The sequence below is a fragment of the Procambarus clarkii genome, chromosome 76 (assembly GCF_040958095.1).
Source record: "Procambarus clarkii isolate CNS0578487 chromosome 76, FALCON_Pclarkii_2.0, whole genome shotgun sequence".
NCBI lineage: Eukaryota > Metazoa > Arthropoda > Malacostraca > Decapoda > Cambaridae > Procambarus > Procambarus clarkii.
Genome location: NC_091225.1, coordinates 17108521 through 17124761, shown reverse-complemented (window position 1 = coordinate 17124761; position 16241 = coordinate 17108521). Strand labels below are relative to the sequence as shown.

At 37.6% G+C, this 16241-nt stretch overlaps 2 protein-coding genes across 29 annotated transcripts in view; one reads left to right on the top strand and one right to left on the bottom strand.

Moving 5' to 3' along the window:
* The window catches only part of LOC123771497 (uncharacterized), a 30264-nt gene extending 28300 nt beyond the window's left edge, over positions 1–1964 (top strand). Inside the window, exon 21 of the mRNA XM_045764070.2 lies at positions 64–1964. Coding sequence (XP_045620026.1) covers positions 64–172 — 109 coding nt within the window. The 3' untranslated portion in view covers positions 173–1964. The remainder of the gene's footprint in view (positions 1–63) is intronic.
* The window catches only part of LOC123771496 (RRM_XMAS2 and SAC3_GANP domain-containing protein xmas), an 88335-nt gene that overhangs the window by 31966 nt on the left and 40128 nt on the right, over positions 1–16241 (bottom strand). For 14 of the 28 annotated variants that reach the window (XR_011224770.1, XR_011224774.1, XR_011224779.1 and 11 more), the window contains one exon: positions 2694–2736. The exons of 9 other annotated variants lie outside the window; for them this stretch is intronic. Coding sequence is in view for 4 of the 19 variants with exons in the window: in XM_069313642.1 (XP_069169743.1) it covers positions 5524–10698 (5175 nt within the window). In the remaining 15 variants the exon portion in view is untranslated. Of the gene's footprint in view, positions 1–2646; positions 2737–4335; positions 10725–16241 lie in introns of those variants that run through there. 5 more of the 28 variants (XM_069313642.1, XM_045764069.2, XM_045764068.2 and 2 more) reach the window with 2 other exon arrangements.

Sequence of the window (16241 nt, the reverse complement as noted above, 5' to 3'; positions counted from 1 at the left end):
AGCTATAATATTTATCATGCAGCATTCAATTTCGTCCAATTGTAATTCATTTTCTTTTTTAAGAGTGAACATCGTCCTACAAAATGAACCACTCTTCGCAGCAGCCTTTGACTGTCGACTTGGAAGTAAACACATGGCTCCTAAAAGGCAGTGCCCCTTCATCCTGGGATAAACAGTGCGCCTTTAACCTGGGATAAACTATCCTGGAGAACAGTGCCTCTTCATCCTGGGATAAACTATCCTAGTGAACAGTGCACCTTCCTTCTTGGATAAAGTATCCTAGAGAACAGTGCCTCTTCATCCTGGGATAAACGATCCTTAAGAACATACTGTACCAAGTTAACCAAAATTAGAATGTGGTAACTGTTCTGATACAGTTTATTGCATATGCTCATCTAGTAATTTTGTTGTGTATCCTTGTTAAGGAAAGAAATTTCTTAATAGGGAGTACTAGTGCATTTTGGACAAAGGCTATCCAACAATATCTATTCTTCCTACAACCAACAGATGGCACTACCAGTGTGTGTTATTGTAATGATGTCATAGCATACCATTTGCTTCGAGTTAACTCCAAGCATATTTTTTCTATACATGTATATGAATTTATGTTTTCCGTACTTTCCAGAAAATTTTTACAATGATATTGTATTATAAACATGCCAGACATATATTACATAACAAATACAATATGTACATAAAAATTACAATGAAACTTAAAAGTATTCAAGAAACATTGGCATGGGAATCTTATATAAATTGCAAAAAATATTTATCGAGGGAAGTAACTGTTGCCTAACACCACTCTTCAAATTTTTCCACTCAAACTTTTCCTACAATAATACTGTACAATACTTTTGTGATTTCCCAATATCGAGGACAGGAAGTCTGTTAGGCTTTTCAAGGTCCCTCTAGGCCAATGAGAGACCTTCGCATGTGCTAAACTCCTGGGTGCTTATTTACTGCTAAGTGAACAGAAAAATCAGGTATTAGAAAACATGCCCCAAAGACTCGTCCAGTTTGGTGATGAAAAGGAAACTTAAAGTTTAAATAAACGTGCATATTTTAACATTTTAGTTCTTTAAATTTCTTGCTTTTACAATTAAGATATTATTAATACATCGTGCTGGAATATAAATGTTGTTTATGTAACATACTCTTGTAAATTATTCAACGGAACAATCCCACCTTTATCTGGGATCTCCTAGCCTCTTTGTCCTACAATGCTCTGCAACGTCAACATCGACGATAAATTATATACCCTCATTTAAATGTTAATATCACAGAGGCTTACTAATATAGAGCTTTGAAGTCACCACCCCTGGTTCATGTTTTCAATATTTTTTTTTTATTTTTATTTTATTGCAATTATAAAGTCTAAATTATTAGCTATATTTTAAGCTTTATATAAAAGAAATTGGTCTACTCTAAATTATTTTGAATTTTTTGAGCCACAAGCAAATGTGGCAATAATGGCGAGTTGCCTATTTTTGCAGGGGGGGAGGGGGAGGGATTATGAAAATATAAAACAATCAGATTAATTAAATAGATGTCACAGGAAGGTATAGTATATACAAAGTTATATACTACTGTAATTAAAATAGATGTTAAGGATTTGTGACGCTACATTTTTGGCAGGAAAATTAACAATCTCAAAACACATTTTTAGAGTTTTCTGACTTAGTTCCATTAGTTTTTATCTGATATTAATAAAATATTCACACATACACTACACAAAAAGCAGGATTTACAAATTAACTAACAACAGATTTCTTGATAAAGTTTTTATCTATATATTTTTTCTTTAAAACACACCATATTCATATTTTTTATTTATTTATTATTAGGAAATAGAAATTAGTAATTTTGGTTAACTTATTTCAGAACCTTGTCTGGCCTTCAAATGATACCAAAGAAATTACTTTGCATTATTATTTGTTTAAGCCGAATAAAAACTAACAAAGATATACTTTTTTCTTTTTAACTTTGTTTATAGTAACTATTCTTATATATTAAGACCAAATATCAAAGAAATATAAATCTGAAAACACTATTCTAAGTGTGACGGGGTCCTTAAGAAGTAGCAGACAAACTAGTCCAGTAAGTGTAGCTATAATCTGTCACAATCCAAACAGTACAGTATATGACTATGCAAATATTTTACGAAATGTCTGAAACACACAGTTGCTCCATCGTATTGTGAGTAAGAGTGACAAAGTGTTGACCAAAGTGTTTTCAAAGTGACTGAAAGTTTAACCTATCACCTCTGGTCTACCATAAATTTCTAATGTTCTTAATTCTAAGTCTACGCTTCGGCTTACAACTGAGGAGCTCAAATTCAATCCCTGGGCTGTGCAGAGGTGGTTGTCCACACTTCCTTTCACATAATGCCTCTGCTCACCTAGCAGTAAATAAGTAGCTGGGAATTAGGCAACTACTGTACTATGGGGTTCATTCTAGAGAAGGCTTGGAGGGCCTTGGGGACACTAAAGCCCCGAAATCATCTCAAGATAACCTTGATAAGCCCAACATGTTTCTTCTCCCTGACTGTGGGAGAACATAAGGTGAACCACACAAACATCAACATGCATAACAGCATTGCCAGGTGAAAATGTATCAATAGTACCATAAAAAATTGGGAAAATAATTGTAGCAATAAACTCTTTACTACAGTTCCATTATGTTATTGTACTCACCGACTTGTGCCTGCAGGGTTGAGTTTTAGCTCTTGGACCCAGCCTGTGTGAAAACATGTGATAATTGTTGAGCATGTAGTACTTAGTAATTGTCATAGTAGAGCATATAGTGTTTTCAGCAATATAGGGAAAGACTAAACCCACGTATACTGTAGTATGATTTACATTACTTTGATAATAATACTAGTGTATTACAAGATGTAAGAGTGCGCATGATGTATGAGTACACATGATTTAAGTGTACCAAACAATATGTGGTTGAACATGTGTAATAATAATAGGTGTAAGATGTTATACACGTGGCAATCGCCATGTGTAGAATGCGCTAAGAGCAGATTGCAGCATTCTGTGTCCCCTTCAATATGTATAGCCTTTAAACACAACATATTTAGCAAATTATGTAAAATAATATTAAAAAGAATATTGCGCAATGAAATTGCATGGATGCGTTATCTTTTATTTAGAACTTCTCTTCATATTGCTGTAATAGGATTGTATTTCAGACTCTCTGGTGTCACCTTGAATAGTACAGCTATTGCTAGGTTTATAATGATAGGATTTAGGTTGTGGACCCCTCGATCAAGCCCTGGAACCTAGGTGTTAAGCCAAGAGGTCACTTTTAATTATACAGTATATCAAGTACCGTACAACATGTACTGTACTTGAGTAAAGTACAACAATAATCTAAACAAAAATTAATTGCTTTAATTTTTTGCACAGTACTGTTTAAGTTTGAAATGGTTGTTCCAAACTGCATTTATGTACATTTATGTGTAGCAATGTGTGTATCTTGCCTTCATCACTTTATTACTTTTTGGAATAAGCTGAAGGTATATTACCTGAAATTTATTGAGTACCTTTTTTGTGTCATTACCTAATCATGTACAAATGATATAAAACATATAAAAACAATCATGTATGTAACTTAAGTGCCCCCCCAGCTAAAGCACAAGACCTCAACCTGCGCATAAGAGTGAAGTGTGACAGCTACACTAGCATACAGCGAACTAGTATTGCTTCTTACCAACAGGCCTGGGGCTAGATTAACGAAGAAGTTACGCAAACACTTACGAACCTGTACATCTTTTCTCAATCTTTGGCGGCTTTGTTTACAATTATTAAACAGTCAATGAGCTCCAAAGCACTAGGAGGCTGTTTATAACAATAACAACAGTTGATTGGCAAGTTTTCATGCTTGTAAACTGTTTAATAAATGCAACCAAAGCCATCAAAGATTGGGGAAAGATGTACACGTTCATAAGTACTTGCGTAACTGCTTCGTGAATCTGGCCCCTGGTAATAAAAAGCAAGTCCCAAACACTACATGGAAGCAATGTTTACCGTGTTTACATCAGGGTTACAATTTTCCTTCATCACTTATTTTTTCACAATCTCCCTGAATCTTTCCTTGGCTTTGTATAGATCTTTTATCCCCAGACTCAGAGAGCCAGAATCTGGTCTTGGCTCCTTGTAGGCCAAGGTGGGTTTCAGAGGCCTGGTGTTATTTCCAAAGGCTTGGCCATACCAGTACTTGACCTCAGGGAGCTAAGAAATCCCTCCCAGAAAAAAAATTAATTCAGCACCATAGGTTTATTTTCTTGATCATTTTAGATCGTTTTAAATGGCTATGAATTAAAAACAATTCTCTTTATATTTATCTTTAATTATTATAACACTTTAATAATTATCTAGTCTGCAAAAGAAACCACTTATTCCTGACAAAATTAAATAATGCATTAGTTAACATTTTCCTCTATTGCTGCCAAATAACTGGAAATACCGGGTTCACATTTTTATTTTGAAGGCCAGATATCTGAACCTACATTACAGGGTGCTTAATGAAACAATTTGTGTTAAGCATTTGAAAACTCACATAGTGCAGTTAACAACTTTTTATTGCAAATCGAATGTAGCCGTGCATCAGTGAAAAAGCTAAACACCACTTTCCTTGTGTTAAAACATCTATACATACCTATAAGAACATATACTACACATTTCATTTATATATTACACAAGTTTTATTACATTAAAGCTGGAAGACTTAACTGAAACGTAAACACAAGAATGGGCAGGTTTACTACGCTAACCTCATCTTAATACTTATGTCCTCACTTCTTCCTTATCCAAAATGCTAATTAGTTTAAAGTACATGAACTATGGTGATATTGTACTGCAGTCATATGGAACAAGTTGAAGATAAACATAATTGTGCAAAATGAAAATGTATTTATCAAAAATACAGTACTGGTATTAAATAAAAGGGGTATCACCTCTGGTGCAAGTGTAGGGACCTATAGCCTCGGAGAAGAAAATATGGAGTACCCAGAGAAGACCTTGTGGATCCTCACTAAACACTGATATTTACTTCTACCACCCCTATTTTTTTACTATATAATAAACATGTAATCTGAAGTATAATGTTGGTACACAAATTTCATGTGGTTCAGACACTCTGGATTACATGCAAATATGTATACTGGTATTTGCTTTACAAAATTATGACACATCTAAGTAGCCATTTTGCTACCTTCTGGACAAGCAAATGGTAACCAATACCAGATACAAACGGTATAATCAAGCATTAACCAACACCTTGTGAAATGCTTCACAAGTACTGTTTCACATATGTTGTGGTGATTACAGCTGTTGTCCATGAAGATGTAGTTATTGTCAATATCATTCTGACGGTTTTAATGTAAACCTATCAGGTGTCTGCTTTTAACATACAAAACTAAAATACTTACTAACACTTTAATGTTATGCAATGACATTAGTAACAAAATATCAATACATCTGGAAAGTCCTTTCAGCCTTCAGTGTTAAAGAGAGTTTAAAATTCATTAATTTCAAGTAAACTTTTAAGTTTCCTCTCAAACTCCATATACTTTTCCTTTTCACCGGCAATATCACTAAGCAACTTGGATGGCATTTTCTTATGTTTTACTTGTTCACTTGCAAATTTATCTTGTTTCTCAGCTTTGCGTTTTCTTGAACTTGGTGGATAATTTTCTTTCATAGTATCTGCCCAAAATTGATCAGACGTGTCACACGCTTCCCACCAGGAGCGTGGACAAGAAAAAGATTCTAGTTTCTTGGGTTGGTAATATACTGGCATATCAGATAACCCTGACAGCTTGTATGACACACATGCATGTATCAACTCAGTCCAGGGAAGTTGCAACACATGAAGCTCCCAATTGGGTAAAATCTCATTCTCAAAATCATTAACAGAGCCTAAAATTCTCAAAGTATTATTGAGGAGGGAATTAATGTGTGAAACAAGCCTAACACCATCACCGTGGGGGCCAGAGATCTTAGTAATATAAGTATGAAGTACTTCAATAATGTTGCTCCATTTCATAAGGCCTTCCATCTGTAACACTGGCAGCTTTAGATGACTCAGTGCATCAGCCACAGTCTTTGCATCGGTATTATTCCATGTTGCTGGAGGAATCTGATTCAAGAAGCTCAATTCTGGTGGAGGCCACTCCAAGCTCTTTAGGTCTTCATCTAGTACTACTCTAATCAAAAAGTCAATCACATTGTTATAGAGATCAATCAGTACAGCGGGAGGGATTGGGGACTTTCCATCTGCATTTCTTTCATTCTGTTTTCGAAGAGCAGGTTCTACAAATTTATCCGCAATAAAGCCAAAAACTAAATTATTCATGCGAGAAGAAACCAGTTTCATTCGATTTCCTTGTTGCTTCCAAAATGTCAATAATAGGGACTGAAGTTTAAGTGAAGATTCAGGTTTTAATAAATCTTCTTCTGCCAAAGTCCAGCTCGTGGAATCACAACCCTTGCAGTCATAGAATATAGTACAAAATGGTACTCTAGGCATCTGTGCAAGTAAATTCTGAAATATGCAGTACTGTGAATCTTGTGCATCCTCACAGGAGGTAATATACAAAACAGCAGACGTTCCCTTGACGTTTTCGGTAGAAATTGAATTCACTGAAATTTCCTGTATTGCCCAGGCATACTCTAAACCACTCTTCTTGGAAACTACACTAAAGTAATTATTGAGAGGCACTTGGAAGTCATCGTCTACTTCTTTGGCAAGCTTAGATCGCAGCCATTGCAAGCCAGTCGAGCTAGTAGAATCAGCCGTGCAAATTAAAACTTTAAAGTACTGAGTTAACAAATTATGTTCAGGAAGAAACTTATCAAGTTCTTGCATTATAAGATACTGCATGAATAATGGGTGCCATGCACATTCTTTCATTAGCCTGTTCTTCACAATTGCCTTCTCTACTTTTCTTGATATGCTAGACTCCAGCTTATTCAACTGAAGAACAGATTTATTTTCACTGCTGTTTCTCTGGTATCCCCATCCAAAGGTTTCATTCTGTTGGGAGATGGACAGGTGCGAACAATCTGCAGGAAACATCTCCCGAGACTCCTTTTGCCTCCGTGCCTTTGTGACTTGCATACGCCACTTCCAAAAATATTCACCCATCTTTCTAAGGCAAATTTTTCGTTGCAAGGCCTGTACTTTTAACTCTTGCTCAGCAGTCATTTCTTTAATAACGTCTGCACTCATATTTATTAACAGCTCTTTGACAACTTCATTCACAAGCTGAAGAGGAAGCTCTTCTATTAAAGAGGTCAAGGTGGCACGCAGTTCAACATCTTTTAAGTATTCTTGGCATATCTGTCTGATAAATTCACCAATAAATTCCTCAATATAACTCCTAAGAATTGAGCTGGCTACAGTATTATGCAATTTCTCCGTGGCTTTGCGCTTTTCCTCCTCCTCCTTTCTTTGTTTCCTCAAGGTCTCCTGCACCTCTTGGTTAACTTCTTCAAGTCCTTCACAGCTCATGCTCTTAATTTCTTCCTCAGTGCATTCTCTGATAAAATCAATACAGACAGTGTGTGCAGCTTCATCTACTAACAACTCATACAGGAGTGTGTCAACACACTCCTTACTGATTTGTTTTACCATTTCTCCTAAAACACACGATTCAATCATATTATACACTTCCTTCACATGGGCCATTAATTCATAATTCCTTAGTTTCACAGGCTGTTCAACAGCAACTAGAGACACCAATTCTGGTAGAGGTTTCCGATAGTTAATACTTTGGTCCGATGCATCCTTAGCAGCAGGTTTCAAGTAACCTTGATCATCAAAGCTATTATGTGGGGTGTGTGTGTGTAAAGGATTGTCAGGAATGGGTCCTCCCTGAATCACTTCGCCCAGTGAATAAGTTTGCTTTACCTCAATTAATTTCATAGGCCTAACTAATGGTGGTATGACTTCTGGATTTTGAATAAATGAATACTTATCAAAGATTACATTCTGCTCGTCCACACTGATCCCGTGGCATCTCAAGTAAGCCACGGCATCAGTTTCATTCTCAAAACCCAGGGTCTTTATCACAGATTCCAAAGGCATCTGTGGTGTCTTTGAAGGCACATATGCTTTCATAAAAGTATCAAGTGCTTTAGAGCGCACCTGTCTAAAGTACCTGTGCAAAAGGCACCCTTGTAAATAAGTGCCGCTTCGTATGAGTTTAAAAAACTTTACATAATTATTGAATGCGACCGCCAGAACGGTCTTCAGAGCAAACTGAACATGGCACGATTTTTGTACTTCCTCTCGAAACTTTGAGTACTGTGTCACAATGGTCTCTCCATCATTAAGATTTAAAAGCATTTCATAAGCTCTAAATTCAGCTTCTGTATCAAAATATTCTCCCCTTTCCCCAAGATCATGGTAAAGTTCCTTTAAAGTTTGTAAGCTTTTGGTGAGGTGCTCTGTATTCATCTTGGCATCAAAGAGATCTGCAGGTTCCTGACATAAGCGTGCAGCTGCGTGAATGTGAAAGCGAGTGCATCTCTCAATAATTAGAACAGCAACAGAATCGGTCAGCTGTTGTTGCATCAAATCATTACGGACTGCTCGTGTCCTATTCCACAGATAGCTGTACCAAACATCCACCTCTGTATCTTTACTGTCACCTTGGTTTATAATGTTACATACTAAGAAGTCCATTGTTTTTAACAGCACTGGACCAGGTCTTAGTTCGTGCGGCAAGGGTACATCTTTGTCAGCGCTGCTTCTGGAAAACTTCTTGATGACACGCCTATGGTCAAGAACTCCATTTGACAGCTCAAAGCTGCTAAGGTCGTTCTGAATATCCCGCATATATCTCTCAAGTTCTGGACACATGTCTGGACAGGTGGCTGCCAAATAAGTAGCTTTCTTTAAATCGGATGTTCGGGTCCTTTCATTCCTCAATAGTTTGTCACGGGCCTTGAGGATTATGAATTTGTCATAATTATTAGCTGCTTGAGATTCAAGTATGACTTTCAAGTCTTTACCATCAGTAGATATTGTTGGATCTTTAATTTCTCTGGCTGGGGATATGGTTCGAGTTGGTCTCTTCTTACTTAGGGTGCTCTTCTTAGGAATACTCAAATTTGCAACTTTTGGTGGCACAGCCTTGCTAGTAGAGTCTTTATCTATGGGGCGCTCAAGAGGAATATAGGGATCAAGATCATTTAATTGCTGACCTTGCTGTAGAGTTCTAATTGCCCTCTTCTTAGATATCATTGCATCCGAGTTTCCCTCTTCACTCTTACGACGGACTGGGGTACCATAGAAAATTTTCAACTCTGGAAGTAATGGGTGAATCTTTTTCCCTTTCTTTTTAGCTTTTGATGCTTCATGATGATTGTTATACTGAACTGTTGCCTGGTTCACTTTGGGATTAAGCATGATTCTTCTGACTTCCCCAAATTTCTCAAAGTGTGCTTTTAAGATCTCTTTGTCCATGCAACTATCCGGAATCAAGGCAATAATGAGTTTCGTTAGTTCATTTTTGTGGTACTTTGGGGGGAAACTACCAGTTTGTCCTTCACTTTTACTAACAAATTCAGGTATTTCCTTTGGCTTCACAGTTCCAGAACTTTTGGTCTCCAGTTTTTCTTGCTGTTTTTTATGACCTGTCATTAAGCTACTCGTTTTGTGCGCTTCAGTTTTGTCAAACAGTTTTTTACTGCTTGACTTAGATGTGTTGCCTGAGGGATTTTCCACTGGCGATACGCCCCCAAACACATTACCTTTAACTGATGTCTTGCTGGCAATAAATGGCAAAGGGCAAGAGGAACTTGATGAAAAGATTTTAGAGTCTTTTCTTCTGTCACTAGAGGCTTCTTGTGGAAATAATGTCTTGTTCCCACTTACTGAGCTTTTAGGCACAGCGGTATTGCCACCAAACAAACTGGGTATTTTTGAGGTCTCCACAGCTGCAGCCCCAAACACTCCAGATGACAAATTAGGAGAGGACCATTTGTCTGTGCTATTGGCTGCTGATGAACTGCTAACCACTCCTCCAAAAAGAACGGGTGTGGAAGTGGATAATGGCACCGATGCCACAGTGGAACCAGTCTCCGAGCTGGGATTGGATTGTTCTAATACTTTATTCTTAATCTGTTTTGTTTCTTCAGTCTTTTGTACTGCTAATCCTCCTTCAATATTCCATTGTGCACCTCCAAAGAGCTTGGGAACTGTTGAGGAACTTGTTGTCATACCACCAAAAGGTTTCGTACCTTTAGTCATATCGTTACTGTTAACTTTGCTGAATGGGTTAGAAGTTGAAAATGAGCTGGAAGTTTCTCCAGATGTTGACCTTAGTGCAACAGGTGCCACAAATGTTGTTTCGGACTTAGTTACAAAGGTACCTGCAAAATTACCAACAGCTTCAGATGCCTCGGTTTTGGCTCCTCCAAACCCACCAAAAGAACTTGAAGTGTCTCTCCAAGCATCTTGTGTATGGAATAATGATGTAGAAAAACTACTAGAACTTGGCAAGTTGCCGAGAGATGAACCTGCTCTTGAAAAAGTTAATCCCCCAGTTTGCAAATCTTTGGATTGGTCACCCAGTCCATCCTTAACATCATTCTTGGTAGGTGGTGCAAACACCAAACTTGGTGGTGAAGGAAGTTGGGTGGGATTGGTGGGAAGAGATTCTTCATTGCTATTGTTAGCCATTAGCTCTGGTCTGCTTCTCCTATATCCTGCAAGAATGTCGAATCCTTAAGGAAATGTTATAGTATAAATACTACAATTATACTAAAACTATGCCTTATCACGTTCCTTGGGCTTTGTCTTTTTTTTGTTATTGCACAAGCTGCTAAAACATTAGTGTAAGTGCTCACCAGAATGTCTTCTACACCAGTCTCAGGAAAGTTGTGGCTGGAGTGAACAGGTGAACACTTGTGATTGAAGTGAACACGTGTATAGGCAAATGAATGATTGACTGAGATAATATACCATTGAGAGGTGAGGAGCAGGTAAGAGAAGGTAAAGATAGGATGAATGTAGGAACAAAGGTACCTGCAGAAGGCCTATTGGCCCATACGAAGCAGTTCACAATAACAAATAAGTTAACTCATTTGGATGCGTGTACAATCTACAACAGTTTTCTACACTAAAACTTATCTTTGTTGTTAAGCTGGACAATATTTTAAACCTTACAAATGATATATCACATTTTTTGTATATTTGCAGCAAAGTAAAATTTTCATTGCACAAACAAGTCCTGAAAAAGATAGTGGGAAGCTCAATAAAGCCTGTTACAATACATATTAATAATTGTTAAAACAAAACAGACAAACTGTTCAAAATATAACCTAACTTGATGACCAAACTCAGAAGATGGAGGAACGACGACGTTTCAGTCTGCCCAGGACTATTATCCAGGTGTGAAAGTTGTGGCTGGAGTGAACAGGTGAACACTTCTGATTGAAGTGAACGTGTGTACAGGCAAATGATTGATTGACTGAGATAATATACATGACAGGTGAGGAGCAGGTAAGAGAAGGTAAAGATGGGATGAATGTAAGAACATAAGAACAAATGTAACTGCAAAACCCTATTGGCCCATACAAGGCAGTTCCTACTTATAACCACTCAATCCCACTCATATACATGTCCAACTCACGCTTGAAACAATCGAGGGACCCCACCTCTACCATTGTACGCGGTAATTGGTTCCACAAATCAACAACTCTGTTACCGAACCAGTATTTACCCAAGTCTTTCCTAAATCAACAGGGTTGTTGATTTGTGGAACCAATTACCGCGTAACGTGTTGGAGGTGGGGTCCCTCGATTGTTTCAAGCGGGATTTGGACATGTATATGAGTGGGATTGGGTGGGTATAGATAGGAGCTGCCTCGTATGGGCCAATAGGCCTTCTGCAGTTGCCTTTGTTCTTATGTAAATCTAAACTTATCCAATTTATACCCATTGTTTCGTGTTCTGTCTTGTGTTGATTTTTGTCATCCTACGCTGGACACGTTCAAGTGAATTTACATTCATTCTATAGTACGGCGACCAAAACTGAACTGCATAATCTAAATGGGGTTAACCAGAGCAATCTGGTTAAATCTGATTTCATTGTGAAATCAGTGAACCAGATTTCTCTAAAGAGTGTTAGCATGTCAAAAGGCAAATTCCACATTTTCTTAACAGAAGTAGGATGGTAGGAAAAGAAGTTAATGTAAATTTGGTCAACAAGTGAATGTACATACCACTATGCATGGGTTAGCGGTAAACACAGAAAGAGAAAGAGAAACCTGATGCAGAGCTGTGAACATGAACGTCAAAAAAAAGGAAGGAGGGAATTAGATTCATAAGAACAAAGGCAACTGCAGAAGGCCTATTGGCCCATACGAGGCAGCTCCTATCTATAACCACCCAATCCTACACATATACATGTCCAACCCATGCTTGAAACAATCAAGGGACCCCACCTCCACCACGTTACAGGTAATTGGTTCCACAAATCAACAACCCAGTTACCGAACCAGTATTTACCCAAGTCTTTCCTAAATCTAAATTTATCCAATTTATACCCATGGTTTCGTGTTCTGTCCTGTGTTGATACTTTTAATACCCTATTAATATCCCCTTTGTTACATAAGAACAAAGGTAACTGCAGAAGGCCTATTGGCCCATACGAGGCAGCTCCTATCTATAACATAAGAACAAAGGCAACTGCAGAAGGCCTATTGGCCCATGCGAGGCAGCTCCTATTTATAACCACCCAATCCCACACATATACATGTCCAACCCATAAGAACATAAGAACATAAGAACAAAGGTAACTGCAGAAGGCCTATTGGCCCATACGAGGCAGCTCCTATTCTATAACCACCCAATCCCACTCATATACTTGTCCAACCCGTGCTTGAAACAATCGAGGGACCCCACCTCCACAATGTTACGCGGCAATTGGTTCCACAAATCAACAACCCTGTTACTGAACCAGTATTTACCCAAGTCTTTCCTAAATCTAAACTTATCCAATTTATATCCATTGTTTCGTGTTCTGTCCTGTGTTGATACTTTTAATACCCTATTAATATCCCCCCGGTTATGTCCATTCATCCACTTGTAAACCTCTATCATGTCACCCCTAACTCTTCGCCTTTCCAGTGAATGCAACTTAAGCTTTGTTAATCTTTCTTCATATGAAAGATTTCTAATTTGGGGAATTAACTTAGTCATCCTACGCTGGACACGTTCAAGTGAATTTATATCCATTCTATAATATGGCGACCAAAACTGAACTGCATAATCTAAATGGGGCCTAACTAGAGCAAGATATAGCTTGAGAACCACACCAGGTGTCTTGTTACTAACGCTGCGATTAATAAATCCAAGTGTCCGATTTGCCTTATTACGAACATTTATGCATTGATCCTTTTGTTTTAAATTCTTACTAATCATAACTCCCAGATCCCTTTCGCAATCCGACTTCGCAATCACAACACCATCTAGCTCGTATCTTGTAACTCTATCATCATTACCTAACCTCAGAACTTTACATTTATCAGCATTAAACTGCATCTGCCAATCCTTTGACCATTTCAAAACCCTATCTAGATCAACTTGAAGTGATAGTGAGTCCTCCTCCGAATTAATTTCCCTACCGATTTTCGTATCATCGGCAAATTTGCAAATGTTGCTACTCAAACCTGAATCTAAATCATTTATATATATTATAAACAACAGAGGTCCCAGGACAGAGCCTTGAGGCACTCCACTTACAACATTTTCCCACTCTGACTTGATTCCATTTATACTAACTCTCTGTTTCCTTTGGTATAGCCATGCCCTAATCCAGCTTAATATAGCACCCCCAATACCATGAGACTCTATTTTTTTAATCAGTCTTTCATGTGGCACTGTATCAAAAGCTTTGCTAAAGTCAAGGTATACAACATCGCAATCCTTACCACTATCAACTGCCTCAACAATGCTAGAATAAAAAGATAACAAATTTGTTAAACATGAACGGCCATTTATAAAACCATGTTGCGACTCAATTATTAATTTATGTTTTTCAAGATGAAGACGAATTTTATTTGCTATTATAGATTCGAGTAACTTTCCCACAATAGACGTTAGGCTAATTGGTCGATAGTTAGACGCAAGTGATCTATCTCCTTTCTTAAAAACTGGTATCACATTAGCAACTTTCCAAAACTCTGGCACTCTGCCTGACTCTATTGATTTATTAAATATGGTTGACAGTGGGTCACAAAGCTCCTCTTTGCATTCTTTAAGCACCCTAGCAAACACTTCATCCGGCCCTGGGGACTTATTTGGTTTGAGTTTTACTATTTGTTTAAGAACATCCTCCCTGGTAACTGCTAAACTCGTCAACCTGTCCTCGTCCCCACCCACATAGACTTGTTCGGCTGAAGGCATATTGTTAAGTTCCTCTTTAGTAAATACAGATACAAAATATTTATTAAAAATACTACTCATCTCTTCATCACTATCTGTTATTTGACCTGTCTCAGTTTTTAATGGACCTATCCTTTCCCTAGTCTTAGTACGATATAACTGAAAAAACCCTTTAGGATTTGTCTTTGCTTGCCCTGCTATGCGAACTTCATAGTTTCTTTTTGCTTTCCTTATCTCTTTTTTAACATATCTAACCAGTTGTACGAATTCCTGTTCTAAAGTGACCTCCCCATTTTTAATCCATTTGTACCAAGCTCTCTTTTTACCTATAAGGTTCTTCAAATTCTTTGTTATCCACTTTGGGTCATTAGTATACGATCTATTCAATTTGTATGGTATACTACGTTCCTGTGCTTTGTTTAGAATATTCTTAAATAAGTTATATATTGAATCCACATCGAAATCCCCATTTAAGTCACCTATCGCTGGGTTCATGTCTCGCTCCAAGACCGGCCCACACCCGATACCCAAGCCTTTCCAATCAATTTGACCCAAAAAATTTCTTAGGCTATTAAAATCAGCTTTTCGAAAATCTGGCACTTTAACAGAATTTTCTCCTACTGGTCTATTCCATTCTATGCTAAATCTGATTTCTTTGTGATCACTGCTCCCTAGCTCACTCCCTATTTCGATGTCATTAATTTGCGTTTCCCTGTTAGTTAACACTAAATCTAAAATATTATTTTCCCGTGTTGGTTCCTTAATGTGTTGCGTAAGAAAGCAATCGTCAATTAATTCTAGAAAATCTTCTGCTTCACTATTCCCTGTTTTGTTCAACCAGTTTATTCCGCTAAAATTAAAGTCACCCATGACATAAATACTGTTAGATCTAGATGCTCTAGATATTTCATCCCATAGATGCTTTGCTTCCATTCTGTCTAAATTTGGTGGCCTATATATTACTCCTATTATAATATTATTAGCTTTTTCGTTTAATTCAATCCAAATAGTTTCTGTGTGTGGCTCTGTTTTGATTCCCTCTTTGAGACTACATTTCAAATTGTCCCTAACATATATGGCTACTCCACCTCCTCGTCTAATATATCTATCTGTGTGAAATAGTTTAAATCCATATATTTGATATTCAGCTAATAGTTCTCTATTTTCTACATTCATCCACGTTTCGGTAAGTGCAATAATATCTATTTTTTCTGTGCAGACAAGAGCATTTAATTCGTTAATTTTATTTCTTAGACTTCTACTGTTAGTGTAATATACCCTAAGTGAATTGTTATTTTGCGGACCTTCTCTTTCCCTGATCGTTTTGTCAATTCCTTTCTCCCACAAACACATACTTTTATTACCTCCTTCCTCCAAATCAATTCCCATACCTCTATCTACTAACAGTTTAAACCCAAACAAACACCTCTAACCACTTCTTCTAACGAGTTCGCAACAGCAACAACCCCAGCTCTCGATAGATGCACCCCATCACGAGCATACATTTCATTTCTTCCATAGAAGTGTTCCCAGTTGTCTATGAAAGATATTGCATTTGATTTGCAATATCTTTCCAGCCGGCAATTGACACCAAGTGCCCTCGATATCCATTCATTTCCCACTCCCTTTCTTGGAAGAATGCCACATATGATCGGGATTCCTCCCTTGCTCCTAACTAACTCTATGGCTGTTTTATACCTCTGAATCAGTTCCTCACTCCTGACTCGACCAACATCATTTCCTCCCACGCTAATGCAAATAATGGGATTGTTCCCATTACCAGCCATAATATCATTCATGTTGTTTATAATATCACCAATGCCAGCTCCGGGATAG